The sequence below is a fragment of the Myotis nattereri genome (assembly GCF_964212035.1).
Source record: "Myotis nattereri genome assembly, chromosome: 12".
In the NCBI taxonomy this organism is placed as follows: Eukaryota; Metazoa; Chordata; class Mammalia; order Chiroptera; family Vespertilionidae; genus Myotis; species Myotis nattereri.
This window is the reverse complement of record NC_138087.1, coordinates 48,207,747-48,233,667: the sequence shown is the minus strand read 5'-3', so window position 1 is coordinate 48,233,667 and position 25,921 is coordinate 48,207,747. Positions and strand designations below refer to the sequence as shown.

At 46.4% G+C, this 25,921-nt stretch overlaps 1 protein-coding gene across 2 annotated transcripts in view; it reads left to right on the top strand.

Annotated features, from left to right (window-relative positions):
* Positions 1-25,429, top strand: part of LOC308528008 (transducin-like enhancer protein 1) — an 89,197-nt gene extending 63,768 nt beyond the window's left edge. For both annotated transcript variants that reach the window (XM_081103461.1, XM_081103462.1), the window contains exons 11-20: positions 107-259; positions 1,677-1,821; positions 2,704-2,894; positions 4,168-4,244; positions 16,652-16,901; positions 18,427-18,674; positions 22,076-22,223; positions 23,592-23,742; positions 24,625-24,701; positions 24,842-25,429. In XM_081103461.1, the coding sequence (XP_080959587.1) occupies positions 107-259; positions 1,677-1,821; positions 2,704-2,894; positions 4,168-4,244; positions 16,652-16,901; positions 18,427-18,674; positions 22,076-22,223; positions 23,592-23,742; positions 24,625-24,701; positions 24,842-24,949 (1,548 nt within the window). In that variant the 3' untranslated portion in view covers positions 24,950-25,429. The remainder of the gene's footprint in view (positions 1-106; positions 260-1,676; positions 1,822-2,703; positions 2,895-4,167; positions 4,245-16,651; positions 16,902-18,426; positions 18,675-22,075; positions 22,224-23,591; positions 23,743-24,624; positions 24,702-24,841) is intronic.
* Positions 25,430-25,921: the final 492 nt, after the last annotated feature.

Sequence of the window (25,921 nt, the reverse complement as noted above, 5' to 3'; positions counted from 1 at the left end):
TCAGCATTTCCTTTACTTTAGAGGATTAGCGTGGAAATAAGAGTGTATAGAGAAAGATCTGTCCATTGTAAGCAAAATCATGGACTCTTTGCTTATGCTTGTTAAGGACCCTTCTTCTCCGAGAGCAAGCCCCGCCCACTCACCCCGAGAAAATGGGATCGACAAAAACCGCCTGCTAAAGAAAGATGCTTCCAGCAGCCCAGCATCCACCGCCTCTTCAGGAAGTTCTACTTCTTTGAAATCCAAAGAAATGAGCTTGGTAAGTAATAAGAACTCTCACTTGCCTCGTTAGCAGTTAAGTTTTCTTTGTGAACCGGAGGACCCTAAAGTATTTGAAATGTGGGGTTCTTACTGATTGAGAATTGATTTTTAAGTGTTTAAAAGTGACACTCACTCTTCTGTTCTTTGTTCCCACACAGTGTTGCTCTTTCCCTCTCAGTTGTCTCTTTTGGGCCATGATGAGAGGGAGATACAATTCTATGCTCCTTGCCTTCTTACTTGAGGGGTATGCTCCTAGCACAGACTCTCTGAAACTTCCCAGTTAGCAAATAGTTCAGACCTCCTAAGTCCTGAGAAGTCCTCATTTTCTTCAGCTGTACATTTTCACCTGGTTTCAGACGGAACCATGCGGTCGGGGCATGTTGTGATTGGGCTGCTGGTCAGTTTGGTGGTGCACACCAGGCGGCACTGGGGGAAGCCTGGAACCAGGCGGCGGGGCTGGGGGGGTGGGAGTGGGGGGGCGGGGCTGCAGCAGAGCCCCCGTTGCTTTCAGTCCGACAGCAAACACTGTGGAGTGTGTCATCTCTTAACTCACCCTAGCTGAGCCATAACCGACTATAGTAAATCCTTACACAGTGTCATTTCTCATGCCATTTCTCTGATGGGGAGAGAAGCCTGAGGCACTTGCCAGTTTATAAAGCCCATCAGATCCAAAGCCAGACAGAGATGGGGGTCTCTCTCTCTAGCACATGTTCTTTGCTATTGCACCACAGAGCTTCTCAGATGGATTTAAAGGACATGAAAGGTTAAGAGGCTAAAGAAGATAACTCTGTCACCCTGTATCTGCCTTGACTCCTGCGCTAATGGTCCGCATGGGTTATATAGGCAAGCAGGCAGTGATGCTTAACGCCAGAGCACCATCTCTTCATTTTAGACATCTCTCTCAAACACAACAGTGGGACTAATCTAGGGCTTTTGCCTCTGGGATGCTGATTTGCGTCTCATAAAATCAGCGGCCCTGCTGTGTCTCACCATTAGTCTCACTCCCACTGCCACGAAAGGCAAGATTAGAAGAGTGGTCTTCCCTCTGGCATTCTTGGTGACCCGGCATTTTTTTCTGAGTGACCAGAAACTTTCTTCTGGATGGTCATCCTTCTGACTTGGCCTCGATCCAAAGTCCACACGCCTGATGGAAAACTACTTTGTAAAATAAAAACCTGCGGAGGAAGAAGTGTAATCATGTTCTGTGTCTCTCGCTAGGGTTTTAATTCTGGCAGGAAGAGGAAAGGTCAACATTTCTTGATCACAAGTTAATGCTGTCAACATTGTGTGGATTTATGAAAATTGGCTGAGGGAGTAGCTAGAAGGTGCCCAGTGTTCCAGCTGCTGTTGTGATAAATTGTGTAATAGGGCTTGGATTAAAAATAATACTCATTTAATTTGTTTAATGATACCAGCATGAAAAAGCCAGCACGCCTGTTCTGAAATCCAGCACACCGACGCCTCGGAGTGACATGCCCACACCGGGCACCAGTGCCACTCCAGGCCTCCGTTCCGGCCTCGGCAAGCCTCCAGCCATGGACCCCCTCGTTAACCAGGCGGGTAGGGCATCGCCTCTTCTTGTGCTTTGTTTTGTTTGTCCTTCCCCAGCTTGATTCGTCATCTGTTCCTATTGTGACGCAGTTTCCCCAGGAACATAAAATGTAGTTACTGCCTGCCTCCCTCCTTCCTATCTTTGAAAAGCCCTGATAAGAAGCAGATGTTCATCCTTGGGTTTCAGCAGCTTCACCCTGTCCTATTTCTAGCTGTTTACATTTGACTTTTATTCCCAAATAATCCAAATCCCATGGACTTCAGTCAAGTTTCTGATAATTATTCCGAATGTAAGCTCCTTCCCACTCTGTGTGTCTTGAGTTCGCTAATATTGACCAAAATGGCCTGTCTGGCCGGCCCAAGTGTACTCCTTGCTTACTCCAATGGGCCAGTTTTCTGCGGGTCCATCAGGAATCCGGGATCTCTCTTTCAGTAGAAATCTGGAGAATTTCAATGAGACTCCAGCCTATGATTGAGTAAACTCATAACCTTCAACTTGATCTTCCTCTGGGAAAGGAAAAGAGTAACCTCCCAAGGCTCAAAGGAAAAGAGGCTCCAGGATATTTCTTCTAAATCCGTGCTTTGGTTCCCGTAAATCCAGGACCAGGTTTTCATTCACCTCAGTTTGCCTTGTGTGAATTGGGTGCAGGGATGCTGCTAATTCCCCCTGGTTTCCCAGTGCTGCTCAGGAGGAAATGTGTGGGCAGTGCTTCCCCTGGGGTCTGTTCTTTCCAAATGAATTCAGCTTTGGGGAAGAAGGGGCCCTGTGTACGAACTGGAGTTGATTCACCATCCCACAGTCCTCCTTCTTTTCCTTCCCCCTAATGAAGAACACTAAAAACTCTCCCTGAACCGCCAGTTGAGTCACGTGTGCCTTGTGCTTCCTTGCAGCGGCTGGCCTGAGGACGCCCTTGGCAGTGCCCGGCCCATACCCCGCCCCATTTGGAATGGTGCCCCACGCGGGCATGAACGGCGAGCTGACCAGCCCCGGTGCCGCCTACGCCAGCCTCCACAACATGTCCCCGCAGATGAGCGCAGCGGCTGCTGCTGCCGCTGTGGTGGCCTACGGGCGCTCCCCCATGGTAGGTGACCTTGGGAGCATGGCGGGCCCAGGTGGCAGGTCCCACAAAGCAGAAACAAAGACCCAGTGTCCTCGCCGTGCCTGCCTTCGCCTTGTTCGCCTTCATCCAGATGCCGCTCCATTCAGTGACGGCCAGACGTTTTTTGCTTTACTCTCTTTGTGGATGAAAAAGGCAGTGTTTAGGAGCTCCTTTAGCGGTTCAGGGGACATCTGGTTTTCTCCCACCAAAGTAGATTTTTTTTTTTTTGGAAGGCGATGAAATAACTCAAGTAGCTCACAGAAGCCTTTTCATTCGTTTTCTTGAGTATTTTTTTCCCCTCTTTAATTCTTAGGAAAAAATATTTGAGAAACTGAAACTTTCTCTTTCCATGCCTATATTATTCTTTAAACCCAATAGAATGGCTTTGGTGTGAGGAGTGACCTCAGTGCAACAGGCGTAAACACAACAGGGACGGAAACCATGGGGCGCTGTCCCTCTGGCCTTATTTTTGACCAGGGAGATACAAAACTGCAGAAAGGAAAAATTGAATGGGAGCCCTTGACTGCATCAGGACAAGGGGAAAGTTTATAACCCATAGCAAATAGAAGTCTGAAAATATTTCCTCTTGGTTGTTTGCAGTATGTCATGTGCATTTCTCATTTGTTGGTTCTTCCCTTATGTTTCACTTGCAGGAAGGGCAGTGCAGTGGAGGACAGGATAGTTTAAAGCCAAGTGGGCAGCTGAGGGACTAAGTACTGCGATTAAGGTGCTCAAAATCATGTATGAATCCTTAAGGATTAACTTAGACCAGTGGTATGAAACTGGGGCGATTTTGCCTCCCAGGGACATTCAGTAATGTCTGGAGATACTCTGATGATCACAACTGAGGATAGAGTCCAGTGATGCTGCTAAATACCCTGCCTTCTCCTGGACAGCCCCCAACAAAAAACTGGCCCAAAACGTCCATAGTGTCAAGGTTGAGAAATGCTGACTGAGACAGCATGCTGCGCTGTGTACCTGCCAGGACCAGGCAGACCCGTATTGGCCATGGAAGGCTGGCTCAGTGCACAAGAGATCCCTCTCCATTCTCCCTCCCCAGAAGGAAGTGTCTTGTATTTAGAGTTGGTTGTATTGCTTCTCTTACGATGTATTTCCTCTGGGAATTGCTAACCTGTGCTACTGTTCCTGTTTAAGCTGCTTTGGGGACCTGAGTTTCCTGTGAGACATCTGTAGAGATGCTCCCCAATGCCTGCCCTGTAGAAACTGAGTCTGCGATGCCTTCTTTTGTTTCCAGGTTGGGTTTGATCCTCCCCCTCACATGCGAGTACCTACAATCCCTCCCAACCTGGCAGGAATCCCTGGGGGGAAACCGTAAGTACCTCCAACTTCTCAGTTTTATTTTCAAGGCGGTTACTTAGTCATGGATATTATCAGATCAGAATTCCAAAGGGAGCACAGGCCTGGGTGTTTCCAAGGAGATTTCTAGTGTCTTTTCCTGAGGAGTGTTAACACTGCCTATAAATAGGCACCCTGTAGGTGTCATGCCCCTGTCTTCTCCCGGTGGGTGAGCTCATGCATTCTGTTATTTCTGGAGAGAACTGTTGGAGACAGGGTGGGGAGCGCTGCAAGGACCAGGGGTGGGTGGCCCTCCTCCCTGACCTTTCGGCAGAAAGCTGCTCTGCTTTGCCATGTGGTTAGAGGGTAGCTGCAGGGGACTTCCAGCAGGACTGTGTGGTGGGCGGTAACCTGTCATGAACTCTTGAAATCTCAGAAATTTGAAACATATTGTCTCTTTACCCAGCTCAGTGCTACCTGCTCCCTATTTTGGTAGAAACGAGTTTGAAAAGGGTATGTTCTGTCGGATGCCAACATCCGAGGTTGACCCCCAAGTAAAGTTTGGCTAGGTGCCATACTCTGAGAGGTTCAGAATTATAAGAGCAGAGTACCTGTGTGGGGAAGCAAGACAGGTTAAAGGGCAGAAAAGCATTCAGAATTTGAAAAGCCCTGGTGGTTATTCCTCCAGCGTCACAAGAAATCACTTGCTTTCCATAGTTAGTAATTAGAAATGTGATTTCCAAGAATTCCTAAAGTTCTCAATTTTTTTTTTTTTAAAGCAAAATTGAAATATGTCTTACTTCCTAGCAAGTACTCTGCCTTTCTCTGGGATAGAAGATGGCAGAAAAGCCTGTTCCAGTTTTGTTGATTTTTCTAAATAGAGGTACATGTCATAGGCCTTCAGTTTATTTTTGTTAAATTCTACTTTTGTGTGTTTGCAAGGGACACATAAAGTGGAAAGCAAACATTATTATTGCATTATTTTGCGTGGCCCATTCAACAATTTGGTCATCCTTGTGTGATTTTGATTGGAGCCTTGTTTCACCTAAACCAGGAGCATGAGATAAAATGGAATTCTTTATTCCCATCACCTGCTTTTAGGAAAGCAGATTCCTGTTGTTCACTTTTCATGCATTATAACATCTGTTTCGTAGTAATTTGATTAATGATGAGATTAGGCTTTCTCTACACTAGGAACTAGTAGAGGTGCTAAAAATTTAAGGTGGCATCTTAGGCCCAGGGAAGAGTGGGCTTGGGGAGTGGAAGAGTGTTGCAGATGCTTCCTTAGCTGGTGGATCCTTCCGATTACAGACCCATCAGCTACTATGTGCTGTGTTTCTGTGGGTGTGTGGCCCTGCGTCCAGGATGGGCTTTTCTTATACGTGCTTTGCTGGCAGGGTAGCTGTTGGGTGTCCTATTGTCTGGTGAGCAGATAAAGGGAAAACAAGTAATGTTGTGCTAAAAGGCAGTAATTCATAGTCATTGGTGGATCTTTGGGAGAATAATGGGCACATAAAGCTAAGTTCAACCAACCATTAAGGAAAGCCAGTTTCAAGAGTTATTGGTAGGAGATGTGCCTCGCTGCCAAGACCCCACCTTGAATGCGATATGTGAGGAAGTTAAAGGGAAGGTGGGCAGAGGTATGAACTACACTGCTGGTCTCCAAGGCTGTTGTGCAGGGTATGGTTAACGGACACCTAGTTCCCAGTATTTGTGCATGTGTGTTTGTATACAGTGTTGTGTGTGTTTGTATACAGTATCGTGTATGTCAATAACGTGATTAGACACAAAGATTAAACCTTCAGTGAACAATAATACTGGTGTCATGCTTATTAGAGCCAAAATATTCCTGTGCGTGGCTTGTGAGCACTTTGGGTTTGTGCTTACAGCAGTGAAAACAGGCTATGAGGCGCCCAGAGACAAGGACAGTGGCACGGGGACAAAGCTGTGACTCTCACATAGGAGGGTGCTTTTCTCCCCTGGGTCAAATGGCCACTGGTGTTGGCCTTTGGATCAGAGCGGTCCTTGCTGTCTAAAACAATTAAAACCTGTTTTTTAGGATTGTCTTTCAAGTTTGATGTGTGCATATCATGTGAGCAAGATGGAGTTAATATCAGAGCAAAATGAACTCCCATTGTCAACAGGATCTGGGCTGTACAGCCTTATACCCATATCAACCCATGAATTAGTGACTTCTTTCCGGTTAGTAAAGTGATGCTGCTCGAGACAGTGCTCCTCTACCGGCTATGATCACAGACCCATCTTTTCCTAGTTTGGCACATTGACACTCTTGTTACGCACAACACAGACGAATGGGGGACGACACAAAGGACCCCAGTTTTTCAGTATAAGAGTCATGAACTGACTTTGTTGTATAAACATTTCTCAGTGAGTTGACAATAGCAAAGGTCTGCAGACCACACTTAGACCAGCACTGGTCTGAGACACTTAAGAGAAAGGGAGACAAACCAGTAAGTCCAGAGTTGGGTGAACAAGGTGGAAAAAGCTTTGCAAGGGTCTCTCTGAGAAATACCAATGGAAATATTTGGATGGTTATTCATGGATGTTTGAGCAGGAACTGCATGGCAGGCTTTGTGCTGGACGGTGGGCATGCTTCAGGCAAAAGAATGTTTGCTTTCCCCGCCTGGGGGCCTATTGATGTAGTGGAGACGTTAAAGGAACAACGAATGCTTTAGCTATGTGTGCGGTCAGTGATAAGTACTGTGATGACAGCAGTGGGTTATAGGCAAACATTTAAAGAATGACCAGCTAGGAAGGGCAGGGCTTCCTGGGGTGAGGTGGACACACTGAAGGCTGACGCATGTGCAGAAGGAATAGCCTCCAGGAAAAGGGACAGAGAGGGTGGGCTGTTGGGGACAGAGTGAGATAAGCTCCCAGCACAGGGAACAAATGGATGCCTGCCTCCAGGAGAGTCCAGTGTGGGCAGCAGGGACCTTGAGATGCCTCTGGTGTGAATGCTCATCTGTGGCTCGCCTCCTGTGATAGCCTCTCCAAGTGGCTGTGCACCTCTGACCAAGCGTATCTAGTGAAGGGGACTTGCTGCTGCTTGGCACAATCCAAGTTTTCTCCAGCTGTGTGAAAACTTTTCCAGCCCTTGAGCTGAGATCTGTCTCCCTGGAACTTTTACCCATCAATCCTAGTTCTCTCCTTCCCCCTGAGACCACATAGTGTGCCGCTCATCCATCATCCTCACGACAGCTCCTCAGATATGTTTGGAGACCACCATCTGCCACGAGGCGTCTCTTCTGGCTGAACGTGTCCCTGCATCAGCCCTATCTTGTAGGATGTGATTCAGGTTCCTGCACCATCTGCTCACTGAGATCTAAACAGTTACCCCCCTCCTGTCCTCTCTTCCACAGATTTCATCAAGACTTGCTGCATGGGCATAGGGGACCCTATTGGGAGCTCACAGCCTACTGATGGAGAGAAACATTAATCAAATCATTGCAAAAAATAAATGCCTAATTATAATTGAGATAAGAGCTATGACAGAGGAACTCTTCTGTGAAAGCATGTGACGGGCTGATCCCATCCGCGGGGAGGGTCAAAGAAAGATTCTCAGAAGTGTTTTCTGAGCTGCATTAACCTCCTAGGGCAGGGCATAACCTCTAGCTGGAGGAACCAGCATATGCTAAAGGTCCCGTGGCCTTACATTCTTTTTATCAAATTGGATGAGCGCAAGATGACTCATGTCGCCATTATCCTGTACTTGTTTTTGGTGCTAAAGTCATCTAAGATCTTGATAGGGTTTTGCAATTAACATGGTTATTTTCCCTCTCCCACACTGGTCTCTTTTAACTTCTATATCTTTGCTGAAGGCATATTCCCCATTCTGATATCTGGGCCCAAACTTAGCCTTTGATTCTTCCTATTTAACTCTCATTTTACTCAGTCTTTTGTTAAAATTCTTATTTATACTCATTTTTGTCAAAAGGATCCTAGATGAGTTTTCCCCTTTCTAAAGTACTTATCTGATCTCTGATCCATTTCTTGCTTGGAGGTCTTCAAAAGTTGCATGTAAGCTCCCCATGCAGCATTCAAGGGCCCTCGATAACATCACTCTAGCCTCATGTCTGTTTGCTTCTTGTGCTCAGGCCAGATGGGATATCCAGTTTTTCCCTGAAGTTTCCTCCTTCTATCCTGAGCAGCTTACCTTCTCATCAGTCTTCTCCTCTTCCTAAGGAAGTATTTTCTGTTCAAAGACCGCTCTAGTTGCTGCCTTCTTCACAAAGCCTTCCTGATGACCTCACATATATGATCACTCTCCAGTGGCACCTTGTAACATCTCGTGCCACCTTTTCACCTTTGGCCTTGAGTAAACTGATGTCCACATGTCATTTGTATCTGCTGCTTCCCCACAAGAATGGAAGCTTCTGAAGTCCTCTTTTCCCTGGAGCATCCCAGTAAACAACTGTTTGCTGCATTGACTGGTGGGAGATGAGCCCAGGACTGTAGGAAACCCTGAGATTCAGCCTTCCAGAAGGAGGTTCACATTTTGCATTTTAGAGTTTAGGGATGCTGGTTTTTATTTTAATATATTTATTTTTTATTTTAAAATATATTTTTCTTGATTTCAGAGAAGGAAGGGAGAGGAGGAGAGAGACAGAAACATCAATGATGAGAGAATCATTGATTGGCTGCCTCCTGCACAACCCCCACTGGGGATCCAGCCCACAACCCAGGCATGTGCCCTGACTGGGAATCAAAACCTGATCATCTGGTTCATGGGTCAACGCTCAACCACTGAGCCCGGCCGGCAGGGCAGTGGTGCTGTCTTATAAGTGGTAACCCTGACAGTCTCCAAATCCTTCAGGTGAGATTTATTTGGCATTGTTTAGTTAGCTTAACTGGAACTCATTTTTAGTTGTAGGCAGTGTATTCCCTAGCTCTGTGTAGATCACTGGCGAAAGAGGTTTGGAAATTCAGTCAGGTTGACATCTCTTTGTTGTGGAGACGTTTTTTCTAGCCCTGGAGCATTGCTGTCCTCCATAAATACTGGGGGCTGTGCTCCACCTCGTAGCACCTAGAAGTCACTAATAATAGTTTGGCTTAAGATTCCATCTTAGTTCCAGGTTCCTTCACCCTGTGTTTTAACGCTAGACATGTAATTGGGAAATCTTCCACCCACTTGTTTACTATTTAAATAAATCGTTAAAGTACCTTTTAGGAGTCAGAGCCTAAAGGGAAAAGAAAACGTTAACTACATTTGGGGTAAAATGGCCTCTTAGGAAACATGTTGTGAAGAGAGGCCACCCTGGCTTCTGGCCAAAGGACACTTCAGTGGCCGTGTCCTCCCACCCCCTTTTTCCATTACTGAATTTACTTCTGGTTCCTCTGATGTCTAGATTCCACAGCCAGTTTATTTAGTGGATTTGAAAATTACCTGTTATGACATTTGGGTGTTTTTGTCTATTAAATACGAAAAATAACATACCTGTTTTGTGCCTTATTATCACCATGTGGGTTTAGTTTCACTTCTGTTTTTCTACCCTTCGATCATCTGGGAATGTGTAGCTAATTTCTTGAGATTATATTGACATATGAGGCCCTTTCTTTTGATGTGAGGTACGTTAACCTGCCAGACAATTAACCCTCTCTTTCTCTACCTCCTCCCTTCTTCAGAAATTACTTCCTGCTTATCGTATATAAGTAGTTTGTCAGTTCTTGTGTAGTTGTGCTGTTTGCCTATAGTGGTTGGATTTGTGGCTAGAATTTTTGAATTGAGCTTTGAAATGGCTGTATTTTAAATTTATTTTTGTCTCACTTGCTGTCCATGAAATCTCTTGGTTTGTATCTTTTTCCTGCATTGGAGCCTCGTTGCTGCCTCAGCACATCAACAAATTTGAAAATATTTAATTGATGGAGGAAGAAGGGCCTAGGACACAGAATCATAAGTGTCAACTTTGGCCAGAGATCCTCCCAGTTTATTGATCAGGCCATCTCTTCTTGGTTTCTCTTTCTGGTAATTTACTTTTTCATATCCATTTGCTTTTTCTGCATTTGCCTTTTTAATAACAGGAATAGCAATATAGTCAACCTCATAAGGAAACAAACAAAAAGTTTTCTATCTTAATACTTTGAAGTCCTCAACTTGTAGTGATTTGTTAATAAAGCCCTCTGTTCTGTCGGGATGCCAAACTGGAAAAGTCCTGGGAAAGAAGTAAAGGATTTTATAGGTGTTTTGGGTTGGATGTACCGACCCTAAGAAATGTTAAGTGTCATATTGGCAAAGAGAAAATTTTTTACCATCGTAGATGAATTAAAGTCCTGAGGACCTGTTTTCGTTTGCTGAAATCTTAGAGTAATATGACTGATTTTCTTATGATCCCTTGTCACACCCTCCAACCCCCAGCCACCACCTTCACTCTCCTGGTTCTTGAAGGTAAGAGTACACTCCAGAATCATAATTGCACTATTCTCATCTTAGAATTAGCCCAGACACTCCAGCCCTCCAAGCCTCCTGGGCCCAGGGCTCTGTAAAGAAGTGCACGCATATGTTGACATGTCTGATGTCTCTTGTAGTGCAGGGTGGGTGTCTCCTTCCTGCTGGGCCCACGTTCTCCCTATTGAGGTGAAAATGCCAGCGGTAGTGCTGATATGGAAGCTACAGTAAAGGTTCGAACTCCAGGTTTATAACCAGCCTGTCCTGGACCGGGATCTTGGTTCTCCCACTTACTAGTCAGGGCGTAGGGGGGCAGTTGTCCTCTCCTGTACTACTTCCCTCCTCTCTAAATACGAAGGGATAGCACGCTGCCTCCTGGGACATGGGAACCAAGGTCGAATCTGCGGTGTACTTCATAACTTGTCTGGAAGTACTGTCCCACATCACGTCATTTACTCCACACCTCAGCAGTCAGGTGTACAGGGTCAGCCTTGCCACGGCTCATTGTAAAAGTAGGGAAATGATGCCCAAATGAGCTAGATAAGATCCGCACATCTTAGTAGTGGCTAAACTGAGACTGTAACCTGCCTCCTCACTAGTTACTGCATTCTTTTCAGCCACCAGCCACAGGATCGAGCATGCTGCCTGTGACCTCTGGCTGTGCCTGCCTCAGCTTGCTTTGCAAGGTTCTTGCATCCACTGGGTTCTGCTGGCTTGGATTTCACTCCTTTATTATAGTTGCTTTTGTTGCGTTTCTGTTCATATCAGCTATTGGGGGACTGCTCTCCTCCCCCCCTTGGGAAAGTTGATACCATCTTTTATCAATATTTGGTTCAACTACTAGAAATTCCTTGGGAAAAGTTGCCTGGTATAACCCAGGAGGTCAGAGGACTCTCCACATTCTCATAGTAGCTGACTTCCCTTGCCAGAGCAACTTTTCACGCCTTCATTTATAAGTGATAGGTATTAGTAACAGCTCGGAGCATTGGGGTTCATTCACTGAGTGCCAGCTGTGTGCTAGCTGGTGAAGTCATCCATGTGTCCCCAAAAGAACTCTGGAATGAGAAAGACAGACGTGAACATGTGCAGCAAATAGTCCAGAGTGTGAGACGTGCCGAAGTCGAGATTGAGAGGAGGATACAGGATGAGCCGGACCCTGGGAGAGAATCATCCTGCCTGGGGTGGTGTGCCAGGCAAGGGAGGGAGGACGTGAGCACACGTCTGAGGGAGGCAGTGCTGGTTTAGGCAGCAGGGACCAGCCTGTGTGCAACACGGAGAGGAACAGCCCAGCCCACGATTTTTAGGGGACTGGCCTGCTCACGTGGCTGGGAGCTTAGGATAAAGGATGGTGCCGTGAAAGAGGCTCAGTTGTGAAGAACTGGGTTCCAGAGAGCTTGACGTGCGAGCAAAGGTTTTTGACATAATCAGATTTTTGATACCTGAAAATACGCAAGAAATCCTACGTCAAGCGTGCCAAGTCCACAGCCCGAGGGGGTCTTGGCCACAGCCTTTATCTCTGGGGTCCGTGGTTCTTCATTACTGTTTACTGGCCTCTGCTGCTGCTGTTGCTATCTATTTATAGGGAACCAATAACTCTGTAAACACCTGTTTTCCTTTGGTCACAGAGCACAGCATAGTTTTATTAACAGGAGCCAGCCTGCCAGGAAAAAACAACCTGCTTCCCCGAACGCAGTCTTGTTTCCAGTTTTCCACGGCTACGACGAGGCATCCCTGTGGGGACTCTCAAGTTCCTCCCTCTCTGCTGTGCGCCCAATAAATGAAGAGTCTCGTGCTTGACCATGTGTGATTTCATTCGGGTTTAAGTCCGTGATGTCCAGTGGGCTTTATTCTTTCCAGTTCTACAACCGGCTTTCACATTAGGATCCTGACCGGCAGGTGCTTGGTTCAGAAAGCTGGCGGGGTGAGGTGGGGGCTCCGTTCGCTTTCTTGGATAAGGTGGGTGGCCCTAGCAGTTTCGCCCTAATGAGGGCTCTAGGGACTGTTCGTTCTGCCCCACAGGTTGCCACAATCCTATCCAACTGTCCTCTTCTCTGTGCCGTCTCCCCACCCTCCTGTGCCTTTGAATTTCCTGATTTTGTGCCTGTCCATTGCCCTGTGCTTTCCTGACTCCCACCTGCACCGTCCTCACTTTCTGCATATCCTGACCCTCGCTTGTCCAGTGGTCCAGATACGAGCCCTTGTTTTAGCATATCCTCTTCCTCTTCCAAAGTCATGGGTGTTTAATACTGATGCTGCCATTGCCCAAAGGCCCCTGCAGGTGTCAGGCACTGTGTTGTGCCCTGCAGTTTTGCAGCTGTCATCTCTTAGTCATTACCACAGCCCCTTCAACCTTTGTGTTGTATTATTATTTCTACATTTTGGATCAACAAACAGACATGTGACAGGCCGCAGGTGGTTAGGCCAGTAGGAAGGCCACTGTTAGTGAGGCCAGTGAGCCGGGGCTTCATGACTCAGGTTCATTTAAACCAAAGCCTGGGCTCTCAACTGGGCTGTGGGCCTAGTCTAACATGTTCATTGGTCAGGAGCCGCCCTCCTCCACCCCCCAACTTTTTGAATAAACAAATGAATCTAAGATTGTAATTATTGAAATAGGAAAGTATGTGAATTGCCTGTATGTAGCTCAGTGACTTCACCAAAAGCTCTCTAGAACCCTCCTGTGTCCCTTTGGGTCAACCAGGGTGACCACCACTCAGATTTTGAATTTTGTCTATGATTGAATGTAAAGGCAGTCACACCATACTCTTTCTGAATTCAGTCTTGAGATATATTCATAAGTATTCTCTGTTTATTCCCCTTCCTGGTTGGTCTGACCTTTCCCAGCTCCTCAGTCAGAAACTTAAGTTTCCTCCTGCATCTCTTGAACATCCTCATGGTGCACCATCAGCGCGGCCTTTTCTCAGAGACGGTCCTGTTCTTCCTGTGGATGAAAAGCGAATTCCAAACCATCTCGCTTGCTTCCCTAGTCACTGCTTCCAGTCCACCCCTCTCTGGGACCCTCCACACTCTGCATCGTTGTTCTGGTTTGTTCATTTGATTAGGCTCCCAGCACAGCGACCAGTGCCTGCTTCCTCCGAGGCCCCCTGGGATTGAGGTATTAACATCTATATGGGCTTCCCCTGGGACGGACAAGTGTTCGCAGCTTCTGGCAGCAGTTCACTGCCATATGAGTCAGTTTTAAATTGCTCAGCATGATCACAGACCTCCTGCACAGCATAAAGCAGAGGATGCCTGGGGCAGAGGTGGCCTCTTCCAGAGACAACAGGACAGCTCTTTGCCTGGACATGGTGCATCTGTTTTGATCTGGAACATTTAACTCTGTAATAAGCAGGGTTCCATTGGACGCAAGAAAAAATGTTCTTCCCCTAAAAACCCAGAATTGCTGAGAGGCTCCTGATGGAAACTTGGCCTATGTGGAAGTGATTTATGGCAGAGAAACTGACCTTCACGCCTGCCGTTGTCATCACAGCACAGAAAGCTTTGAGAGGCAAGTTCTCTCCCTGTGCCAACCACTGTTCTCCCTAAATACATTCAATTCGATTGTATTTTTTTAACTCAGTTTACATTCAGTATTATTTTGTATTAGTTTTCTTCCCAGGGCAATAAAATGCTATTTGATTTCAAATATAATAAATGGCATAGGTTCGATTAACTATAATGTGCATGTATTGAACTATCATGTGGACTTGTTACATTACTAAGGGCAGCAAAGAATACTGTTGGATTAAAAAATATGAGGCTTAGTCGTTTGGTGACATAAGGGCTTTGAGCTGTAGTTGTTTTATGTGTGTATTTGTTGCCCGGGGCAGTCTGTGTGGTTCCCATTTTGTGTGCTCGGTTATTTAGATGAAGAGTAACGTTAAGGATTTGGGCCGCATAGCCATTTAATATTAGTTATGGTAACCAGTTTGTCAGGAGAGAACAGATATGTAAGATTGTATCCTTTGATTGGGGGCAGGGGTGAATTCTTCTGAAAGTCATGTGTTTGATATTTTGCTTTTATAGAGGGAAAATAATAGCATGTATTTTATTTTCAAGCTAAGCATGTATGTGGGTTTTACTTTACGTGCAGGCCAGTAGAGACCTGATACCTTGTATCAGTTTTCAATTTTGTGCTTAAGTTGTTTTACAAATTTTGAGTTGGGATCAAAATGAAAACTTAAATTCTGGATTAATACTCATAGTCTTTAGATCTGTAAAGGGACTGCAAGGTGACAATGACAAGTTCCAGAGAGTGTCCAGGTTTACCCCAGAGGGTTATGGGAAGGAGGAAACTTTATATACTTCATTTATTGTTTACTAGTGGCCCTGCGCATGAATCCATGCGTAAGTAGGTCACTGCTGCTTGCTTCAGCTGGCCGCCCCACCCACCGCCACTCATAGCTCTCCGCTGCACGAAGCTCGCTGCCCCGCCCTCCTGTAGCTCTCCGCCACTTGTAGCTCGTTGCCCCATCCTCCCGTTGATCGGTTGTTACGTGACAGCGTCCCAACCAATTTGCATATTACCCTATTATAAGTATAGATGTATAGGGACATATAGAAAAGGTTTAATGTGGACCTTCTAGATCACCTAGGGATGCTTCTGGCGAAAGAAAGAAAGCATAGTGTTTGGTGCCATGTGCCTAATTCCATCAGTTTGGATGTGGGGTGAACATATAAGTAGTTTCATTCTCTAAAGTATCTTATTCTCTTTGTGTATCTTTTATAACATTTGTTATATATTAGTGCTGGGAGTTTTTACATGAGGGAGAAAATACGCATTGAGATTTTGGTGTGGAAACAGAAGTGTGCACTAAGATTAGTTTGTTTGTATTTAATAGGAGAAGAAAACAAAAGCTTAAATAGCAGAGAAGTTTATTTCTCTCTCCCAGAGTGTCACCAAGGCCTCTGCTCTTTCTGTTCTGCTTCCCTCAGCAATTGATTTCCATCTTCAGAGTCACCTTTTGGCCCAAAAGGCTGCTGAAGCTCCAGTCATTTTGCTTATCTTGCTGGCAGCAGGAAGGAGGAAGAGAAGAGGGCAGGCACACCTCCCCTTTTATAATTCTTTTTCTTTCTTTTGTTTCTTTAATTAATAAATTTATTTCTTAGGTCAGTTTTAGGTTCTCAGCAAAATTGAGAGGAAAGTACAAATAGTGCTCCTGCCCCTACCGGGTCCCCTTTGTTTTAGATTAAGAACTTCCTCTAAGTACCAGCCAGGAGCTTCTGCCTACATCTCTGTGGTCAGAACAGGGACTCAGCTGGCAATAAGAAAGCTGGGAAGAGTAGTCTTTTAGCTGGGAGCTTTGCTGGAGTTCATGGCCAAGGTGTACAGGGAGATTGTTGCAGGAGAAACGTGAAATTTCTGTCACAAAGCCATTGACCCAAGAGAATTTCTTTTCTTTTCTCTTGGTTATGCAAAACAGAGTTTAAATTAAAGTCTTATATTGGTACCTTTAGAAAGCTGTATTTGTTTGTGTTGAGAGGCACTGTTTACTGTTTATAATTATTATGAGTTCATAAGCGCTTGAGATATCATCAAAAATAATCATTTAAAATTATATAAAGAAACTAGAGGCCCTGTGCATGAAAATTCATGCACTGGAGGGGTGGTCCCTCAGCCCGGCCTGCCCCCTCTCACAGTCCGGGAGCCCTCAGGGGCCGGAGGCGACCCAGAAATCAGGGGAAGGTGACGCCCCCATCACACCTCTGCTGGTGCCACTGCTGACAGCGCAATCCTCAGCCAGCCCTGGTTACCTGAGCCTCGGGGCGGGGGGGGGGGAGGGGGGGAGGGGGGGGCCCTGGGCAGCTGGGCAGCTGCCATCCGAGGCTTGCCTGCATCTGGGGGTCTAGGGGTTAAATTTGTTTCATCAATAAATGCTTCAACTTACATTGATTATAAAAGGAAATCGTAACAAGCGAATCTTTCCTTTTCTTTGTCTTTCTCACAGAAGTGTGTGGAGGTTGTGACTAACTGCTTTATGATAGATGTTTTTTTCTGTTTTCCTCTCCTGCCCTTCTCCTCCAATCATCCCCTGTCCCAAAGTGCCTACTCTTTCCATGTGACGGCAGACGGGCAGATGCAGCCTGTCCCTTTCCCCCCCGACGCCCTCATCGGACCCGGCATCCCCCGACACGCTCGCCAGATCAACACCCTGAACCACGGGGAGGTGGTGTGCGCAGTGACCATCAGCAACCCCACGAGACACGTGTACACGGGTGGGAAGGGCTGCGTCAAGGTCTGGGACATCAGCCACCCCGGCAATAAGAGCCCTGTCTCTCAGCTTGACTGTCTGGTGAGTGAGCAGAACCTGGTGCACTAGGGTAATTTCTCCCCGGAGACTCAGTAAGGAAATAGCTGCCCAGGCCTGGGTTTTAATTCCCATTAGGAGGAAATGGAAGCTCATTTTGTTTCCTGTGTTAGTGATTTAGCTCCTTGCCACCCCTCTCCTGTAGATGTGAAGTTTTCATTTGCTGCTCTTTCGGTGGTTAAATCCCATGATGGATTTCTTTTAGAAAAATACTTTAGAGTCATTTACAGAAGCTGTCCTTGTTCGAATGTGTATTCAAAAGGGGGTTTCCCATTTAATGGATGAAAGCTCAGCTAGCCCAGGACTCCTAGCCCTGCAACCCACTCAACTTTTAATTTCCCTGCAGCCTTTGGATAAATATTGAATAGTAAACATTTGATAACGTGGCATTACAACCAGTCTGAACAGAGTCTGTGTTTTCAGGGAGGCCTGGGGAGCTGGCTGGGTTTTATTACCTTAACTTCAGGAAAGGGTTAATGGATCACACTGTGAGAAATCAGGGCAGCTGTCAGCAAAGCAGGAGTGGTGAGAAGGCTTTCCCAGGTGCCTCGTCCACCTCTCAGCATCCGAGAATACCACTGTGCATTTTCCAGGATCTTAGGACGCGGCATGCTCCAGTCGCTCAGCTGTAACCCCGGGATCTACAAACCACATATGGTTGGCCTGAGGCAGGCAGAAGGCCACCCTGCCCCTGGCTGGAGTCTGCCTGCACGCGGCTGTACAGGTGGTGCTCTTCACTCACTGCCTGCCTGGACTCCGGAGCGTGCTTCCAAAAAGAAGGGTGGCAGGATTTCCAACCTTCGAGTGAGAGACCATGGTGAAAACATAGCAAAAATAACTCAGCTATGTCTATTTGGGTTGAAGGATAGCAGTTATTTCTTTTGGGGGTAGGGCTGTCATTTTAAGTCCCACTTCCCTTTTTAAGATGTGTTGATTTTGATGGAGAGGTGCCCTCTTTTATTAATTTCTTTTGTCTTTGGATTGAGAGGCATAAATAATGACAGCAGCCAGGTTACAGGAAAGCAGCTCTGTTAAATTCCTAGACAAGGAGGCACCTGGCTAATGAGGACATGGTGCAGGCCTAGGTACAGGTAAGAGTAATGGACACCAAAGCATAGGCAGGGGGTCTACAGTCCCCAAATACTAGTAAATAACAGAGAATGATGAGATCAAATATTTATAAACCAGCTTTGAGAAGAGCTTTCTTCCTAGAGAAGTCTGTGTGTATCTACCTCACATCTACTGATAACTTCAGTTCTGTCTGCTCAGTGAGAACTGGACGTGAGGGACAGTCCTGTCTGAGCTTGCAATCCTTTGAGTTCATTTTGTTTACTCTTTCCAGGAAGGCAGCTGCAATCGGATCCCGATATTTACGACAGAATTCTTGCTTGTTAGTGTCCGTGAAATACCACTTTTCAGGTCAAAAAACCAAGATAGCAGTTAGAGAACATGGCATTGTTATGGCTTAATGTGTAGTACATGCAGCGATTGAATTGTATTTATTTCACAGAACAGAGATAACTACATCCGTTCCTGCAAATTGCTTCCCGATGGCTGCACTCTGATAGTGGGAGGGGAGGCCAGCACTCTGTCCATCTGGGACCTGGCCGCCCCGACCCCTCGCATCAAGGCGGAGCTGACGTCCTCGGCCCCTGCCTGCTACGCCCTGGCCATCAGCCCCGACTCCAAGGTCTGCTTCTCCTGCTGCAGCGACGGCAACATCGCCGTGTGGGACCTGCACAACCAGACGCTGGTGAGGTGAGCACAGGTGGTTTTCTATTAGCGGAGCGGTCAGAAGGCCTCCTGCCTCTCCTGCTTCTCCAGCTGCCCCAGGCACTCAGCCCACACATTCAGATCTTACTGTGTGCCAGGCTGGGAGCCTGGTATTGGGAGTGCAAAGACGGAGTTGTGTGGCTTCCCTTGGGGGACTCACCGTCTTGATGCTGTGCTCAAGTGTCCCCTAGACTTTATATTTAACTTCCTAATGTTCCCATTTTCATTCTTCAGACACATATAGGTGCCAGGCTTGTTTAAGAAGTATTCCTGGCTTTCGCCACATGGCAGCACATTATGGATTCCATGGCGGTAGGAAGGGTCCTCAGTGGTAGATGGTTTTGGCTTATTTTGTTGTTATTGTTAATCCTCACCCGAGGATATTTTCCCATGGATTTTTAGAGAGAGTGGAAGGGAGGGGGAGAGATGGAGAGAGAGAAGCATCGACATGAGAGAGACCCATTGATTGGTTGCCTCCTGCACACCTGCAATCGAGTACATGCCTTTGACTAGACTCAAGCTCGGACCCTTCAGTCTTTAGGCTGACGCTCTATCCTCTGAGCTAAACCAGCTAGGGCAGATAGTTTTGACTTTGGCTAGAACCTTGTTTGTGCAAACAGGAGCCAACTAATAAAGGATAACAAAACAAAAAAAACATTTGAAGAGGAGATTGCACGAATTTCACACACATTGTTTTTCAAATACCTGTGTTTCTATTTATTTATTTATTTTGATTTCAGAGAGAGAGGGAGAGGGAGAAAGAGAAAGAAACATCAGTGATAAGAGAGAATCATTGATTGGCTGCCTCCTGCACACCCCACACTGAGGATTGAGCCCACAACCTGGGCATGTGCCCTTGATCAGAATCAAACCTGGGATCCTTCAGTCCGCAAGTCGACACTCTGTCCATTGAGCCAAACCAGCTAGGGCATATCCGTGTTTCTTGATAACTAGCTAACTAAGCCCTGTCCAGAGTCGCTCACCAGGAATGAGCCTGACTTCCTGGAACCTGTGCTTCTAACCGCAGCAAGAGCTGCACTCACCACCTTTGTGTCTTCCTGGCTCCGGCAGCTCCCTCCCTCCACCTAAGTCAGTGCTCACACTAGAGATCTTACGGAAAAATCTTTGAAAATGTAAGCGCTAAAACATCCAGGCAAAACTAGCATCTTTCGCCCTTTCATTTCACAGTTCATCTTCACTCTGAAACACTTGTTTATGGTGTGATTTTAGGCTCATGAATTGCTTAGCAGGCCTCCTCCCAATGCTTTGGGCCCGTGTGCTGGAGGAAGGGTTGGACAGACCGTGGAGGTCATCAGAGCAGCTCCCTCTTGTTCCAGTGAGGGTCTCCGAGCCAGGCTCTGTCCCTCTGTGCACGTGACAGTGTGGTGGTTATTTCTCTCTTACCACTCACTGGGCAGAATGAGCAAATTAATGGAGCTAGGGCTGACAGCTGCTTCAAACTTTTAACCTAGCAAGTGTTCATTGTTTCTTTCTGTGTGTGTGTGTGTGTGTGTGTGTGTGTGTGTGTGTTTTAACTTAGGAAATAGTACTTTCAAAATACCAGTTCTCAGTGCTTTCAACTATTAACCCATTTAATCCTCATAATGTCAACACTCCTGTTACTCTGATTTTATAGAAGAGGAGCTCGAGGCACAGAGAGGTTAAGTTTACCTGCCCGGGGTCACACAGTCCGGCATGATGGAGCTGTGGTTGGGTCCGGGCATTCTGTTCTCATGTCTGTGTTCTGAACCCCTGCTCTGTGCCAGCCCCCTGGAGATCAGTACCTATTGGATATAATGGGGTGGTGCTTCATAAACCTCTTTCTCAGTTTGGACCGGCCACCTATGGATACCAGCTACTCTGAGCGACAGGGCAGTGTAGAGTCTATGAATATCTTTGTATCTACTGTGACCCGCACATTCTGAACAGTCCTGGGGTCTGCCTTGTCGGAGCCCGAGAGTAGTGCAGAGATGTGTGGACAGAGGGATGGAGGGACACCTACCAACCGCTGTACATCAGCAAAGACATTTGTAGTCAAGGAGTGAGAGTATTTCATGAGTTCTAAGTAAGATGAAGTGAGGATGAAATGGAGGGAGTCACTGGTGCTTGGAGGAAAGAGAAGCTGCACTTGCAGCACTTGGAGCAGGGTCTGCCCTAGGCCCGTGTGACTGGTGAGGAGTCTGGAGTTCACTGGGGTGCACATGCATGGTAAGTTTGGGAGAACTGGGGTGTCGGGGAAGGTGGGGACAGAGACAGAAGTTGAGGATGGCTTGCAGAGGAAAGATTTTTGAAGGGATGGCTCTCATGTTGTCTCAGAATTCAGGCCAACAGTGGTGCTGTTTTATTCCCTTACACGCTTACTAAATTCCAAGCGCAGTTTAAAAGTATGGAGACCTGTGGAAATAATAAGTGAGTGGAAAGACAGGTATGGAAAATCCCCTCTTAGCATTGAAATTCCCACCAGCTCTATACTGGGTCCTGTTACCATTGCGATTGGGCCCCTGAGCTCACCTGTTTTGGTTGTTCTCCCGCCAGCTCCCTCTGGGCATGCAGAACCAGGTCGCGGACCCCCAGACTGCCAGCAACTTACATTGATCCCCTCTCCAAGCCGGCCCCACCTGTTGCCTAGCGAAGCATCTGTGCTCAGCAGATCCTGTTGGCCGATTGTTCTTGGTGTCGTTTTGTGATTAAAGCTCAAGGTTTCCCTTTAAGAAAACAACCTTGTGCTCAGTCTTGCTGAGGTGCCAGGGGTCAGCTTCAGCAGTTAGCTTTATCTCTGCTCAGCACCTTCGGGTCCGGAGGTGGGCACAACCCTTTGTCTCTGGGAGTCCAGATTTCGAATGCAGGGCTCCTTCTAACACAGAGAGCAAGGATGAGTCGCTGTGAGCTCAGGCTCTGTTGGCTAGAAGGGCACTGCTGTGTTGACTCATCGTTGTGTTGTGAGCGCTGCTAGACCCTGAGCCTGTAACGTGGCCATGCAGGCCTGCAGGATTAAAGCCAGACCTTCATCTTTCTTTGAGGAATACTGCTGGGATTCTGTGTGGTTGTCTCTCTCTTTTTTTCTTCTTCTAACACAAAAAACACTTTTCCAGACCTGGGAGAGATTTTACCTTCCAGGCGGGTCTTAAGAACAGCTATAGTAGCGTGTTTGACTTCTGTGCAGTGACCTAAGATGGCATTCCATTTCTTTAGCACTTGGATCATGAAGAAAGAAAAAGAAAATCTGCAGGTGTACCGTCTTCCTTCTCGGGGAAGGTTGGTTTGATCTTGTACATCAGCAGACACTGAAGAGATGACACACACCCCGAGTCCAAAACCAACAACACAACAGTGTTTACCTTGAGCTCTGGCAGGAAATCATTATTCAATCTGGTTTGTTTTATCAGGCAATTCCAGGGCCACACAGACGGGGCCAGCTGTATTGACATTTCTAATGATGGCACCAAGCTCTGGACGGGCGGCCTGGACAACACGGTCAGATCCTGGGACCTGCGTGAAGGGCGGCAGCTGCAGCAGCACGACTTCACCTCACAGGTGCCCGGCTCCTTCTCCCTGGAATCTGGGAGGTGGTGGAGTGTGTGTGCATGTGTGTGCGTGTGTGTGTGTGTGTGTGTGTGTCTCCTCTCCCTCCGTTCGTACCCCATGACAGTAGTAGCTATACAAACAGACCGGGCTTAAATTTGAGATACTGATTTTTTTTTTAACCACTAACAAAAAGCCCTTGAAACACTTAGAGTGGTGTCTAAACTCCTGCAGGTTAAGCCCTGATAGCTGTTACAGTCATATATGAGTTCATTTAAGGAATCGGTGCAATCAGGAATATCCAGTTTTTCCCCGGCAGGTTGGGTCTACTTCTCCCCATCTCATGTGAGGGTGAGAGCTGATAATTTGATTCACATATAAACAGAGCTTGAAAAGCATGCAGGCACATCACAAGTAGAGGAAAGTCACAACAGCTCTGAAAGTTAATTCATTTTTCTTGCATCAAGGAACATAAAAACATGCTGCAGCCTCTCCCTGGGTGCCTGTTTTATTACTCACCCTTCAGAAAATGGACTCATGGCTGACTAAATTTATGGAGTTTTGAAATGATATAAAACTCTCAACTTTGTGGATTGTGAAGATTATTTAGATGACAACATCTGAATCTAGGTGTGTTTGGGGAAAGAGTGCCATTTTAAGGGCTTTCTGGTGGTAGAAGTTTTCTTTTCAATATTAGACTTATTTTTTTGTAATGAAATAATTTCACTCAGAATAAAAATAGGATAAAAATGGAAAATAATGATATATACTACTAAATTTTGTGTCCCTGTTAAAATTTTGTGGAGTTTCTTTCCTATGTTAGCCCCTTTTCCCCAGTATGAGTAGGATTTTGTTTGGTCTGCCCTTTTATTTTTTAAACTTCTTGTGGAAATTTTCAAATACATAGGAGAGTACAGAGAATGTGAAAGCGTATTTGACAGGACAGAGGATTGTACAGTAAACCCCACCTACCCCTCACCCAGCTTTAAGAGTTAGTGACACGTGGCCCGTCTTGCCTCATCTACCACTCCTGCCCCAAACACTCGTAAATGCCAAACATGATGTCATTTCAGCCATAAGTATTTCAGTTAGTATCTGTAAAGACAAGGATCCCTTTAAACAACACATACAAATACCATTAATATTGAGAATAACTTCTCAGTTTCATCACATATAAGTGCTTCCATTTTTCTAATTGTCTCATATAAAGATGTTTAACACTTGGCTCATCTGGGTTGAGTTGCTTGTTGTCGACTTGACCACAGTCTGGAGTTTGCTGATTTCGTCCTCCTGTTCTTGCTATTTTTCCCCCTTCCCTGTTGCCTTTTTCCATCGTAAGTTCCTAGGCAAACTCATCAGTGAGCCGCTCTGTTCTTGTAGATCTTCTCCCTGGGGTACTGCCCCACCGGGGAGTGGCTGGCCGTGGGCATGGAGAGCAGCAACGTGGAGGTCCTCCACGTGAACAAGCCCGACAAGTACCAGCTGCACCTCCACGAGAGCTGCGTGCTGTCCCTGAAGTTTGCTTATTGTGGTGAGTGCAGCTGAAGGGACCCCCCGAGGACAGTGGTGGCCTCTGTGGAAAAGACTTTTAGAAAAATAGAGCCGAGACCGTATCTGGAAAAAAATATTGTGCTCTGAGCAGCTGGAAGCAATAATTCCAGTGTCTTAATATGTCCCTCAGAGTACAATGATGTCTGTTTTCCTAATTTGAGAGAAGTCAGCAGGCAATGAAATTGCCTCATACAAGGTTTTGACACGTTTGTTTTTGGTGGGGAGAGTCGGGTCGAGGTGGGGCACAAATAGTTGCAGCTCTGAAGAGGGGTGGGAGGGGATTTATTGAAGAGGCAGGCAGGAGTGGAGGGAGTCATGGGGGAGTGACCAGAGTGCGGAGCCCACAATCAGGATGTAGTGAGTAGCGGAGCCTGACAGTTGCACCCTGCAGTGAGGATACAGAGGGAAGAGGTCCACATAGGATCAAACACTTGTTGACGAGGTCGATGCGGGATGAGTAGCCATCACCACTGACCACACTCTGTGCGCCATGCATCGTGTCTGGCATTTTACTTAAGTCTCATTTAATCCTTCTTAGCCCCATATTGTCTTGGGGAGACTAACAAGGACAGCAAAGTCACTGATTCCCTGTTTGAGGACCCACTGTGTGCTGGGTGTGGTGCTACCCATCGTGGCTAAGGAGGCTGACATGGTCCTTGCCGCTGCTTTCATTAAACCAAGATCACAGGTGATTCACAGCAGAGCCTGGATTTAAAACTGCTGTCTCTGCTCATAGCATAGCCCAGCCCTTGGACAAGATAGTTCATGATTAAAAATGCACTGAGTTTGATTAAGTCCACGGAGCTAAAGTATAGTAGGGATTTTACCTTGTTAAACAACATCTTCCTTTTCCTAATTCTAGGTAAGTGGTTTGTGAGCACTGGGAAAGATAACCTCCTCAACGCTTGGCGGACCCCCTACGGAGCTAGTATATTCCAGGTGAGTCGGTTCCTTACCGAGAAGGACAGTTTGGCTTCGGTGTTCCAGTGACACCCCAAGTGGAAGGTGCCTTGGAGGGAGCAGGGCCCCTGAGTATCTCTGTTCTACAGTAAACATGCCCCCACTCTTCTCTCTTCCAGTCCAAAGAGTCCTCATCTGTGCTCAGCTGCGACATCTCTGTGGATGACAAGTACATAGTCACTGGCTCAGGGGACAAGAAGGCTACAGTCTATGAAGTCATCTACTGAAAACATTATGTGGTTTAATGTTTATAGTTGAATTGGGCCAAAATGTTTTGAATTTGTAGAAATAGAAGAGTTGTAACTATAAAAACAAGAAAACCTGTTTTTAAACCTTGACACAAAATGACTTTGAGTCTACAAAGAAGAGGTGACGCGTCCATCAACTGAAGGTCATCTACCTGCCTAGACCAAATGGAGCACCGAGGCCAGATGGACAGAGGGGCCAGGGCTGCGGGCTCGAGGGACAGAGCCTGTGGCCCAGGCAGAGCCGGTCCTTTTCTTTCTGTGTGACCTGCACAGATTACCTTTCTGTTCCTTGCGGTTCCCCTCACGTGCCGTCCTTGGTAGCGCAGTGGTGTCTCCAATGAACTTGTTTCCTGGTTTTGCATCTTGTGAAATGTTTTTTTGTATTTTTGTTGAAGGTTAAACATTTGTATAAATTGTAAATATATTTGGTTTATTACAGTAAAGGCTTTAGTACCAATAAGTGGTTTCCCTTTGCCTTCTTGTTTTTATCAATGCTTTGGGATCATTGATGTGGGTTTTATAAGCAAAGTCCAAACATTTGTAGAGGAGGTTTTAAAAGCACTTCTGATGTTGTTCATGTATTTGGTCATGGGTTGCTGTGCAGTGGAACACTTTTGAGTTACTGGAAACCCAACACTAGGTATCGCGAGTAAATCGAAGGTATATAAATAACAGTTTTATTTGGGAAACTAAGATAACTTGGTCAAAATTTATTCTTTTGTTAGGATACTCTTGTCATTCGAGGTCACAGGTGAAAGTTCTGCTTCCCTTGGTGATTCATTGGGAAACAGAATGTTCTTTTCTCCGGGAAGGCTCAGCCTTTTCAAACCTTTAACCTCTCCTTCACAAGCCTCATGTCTCAAGGAGTGGAGGTGACTGGGGCCTAGTGTTAAGATTGATGTTCACGAAGCTGTCGAGTTTATTAACCTGTAAAAGAAAGGTGGGCTGTCA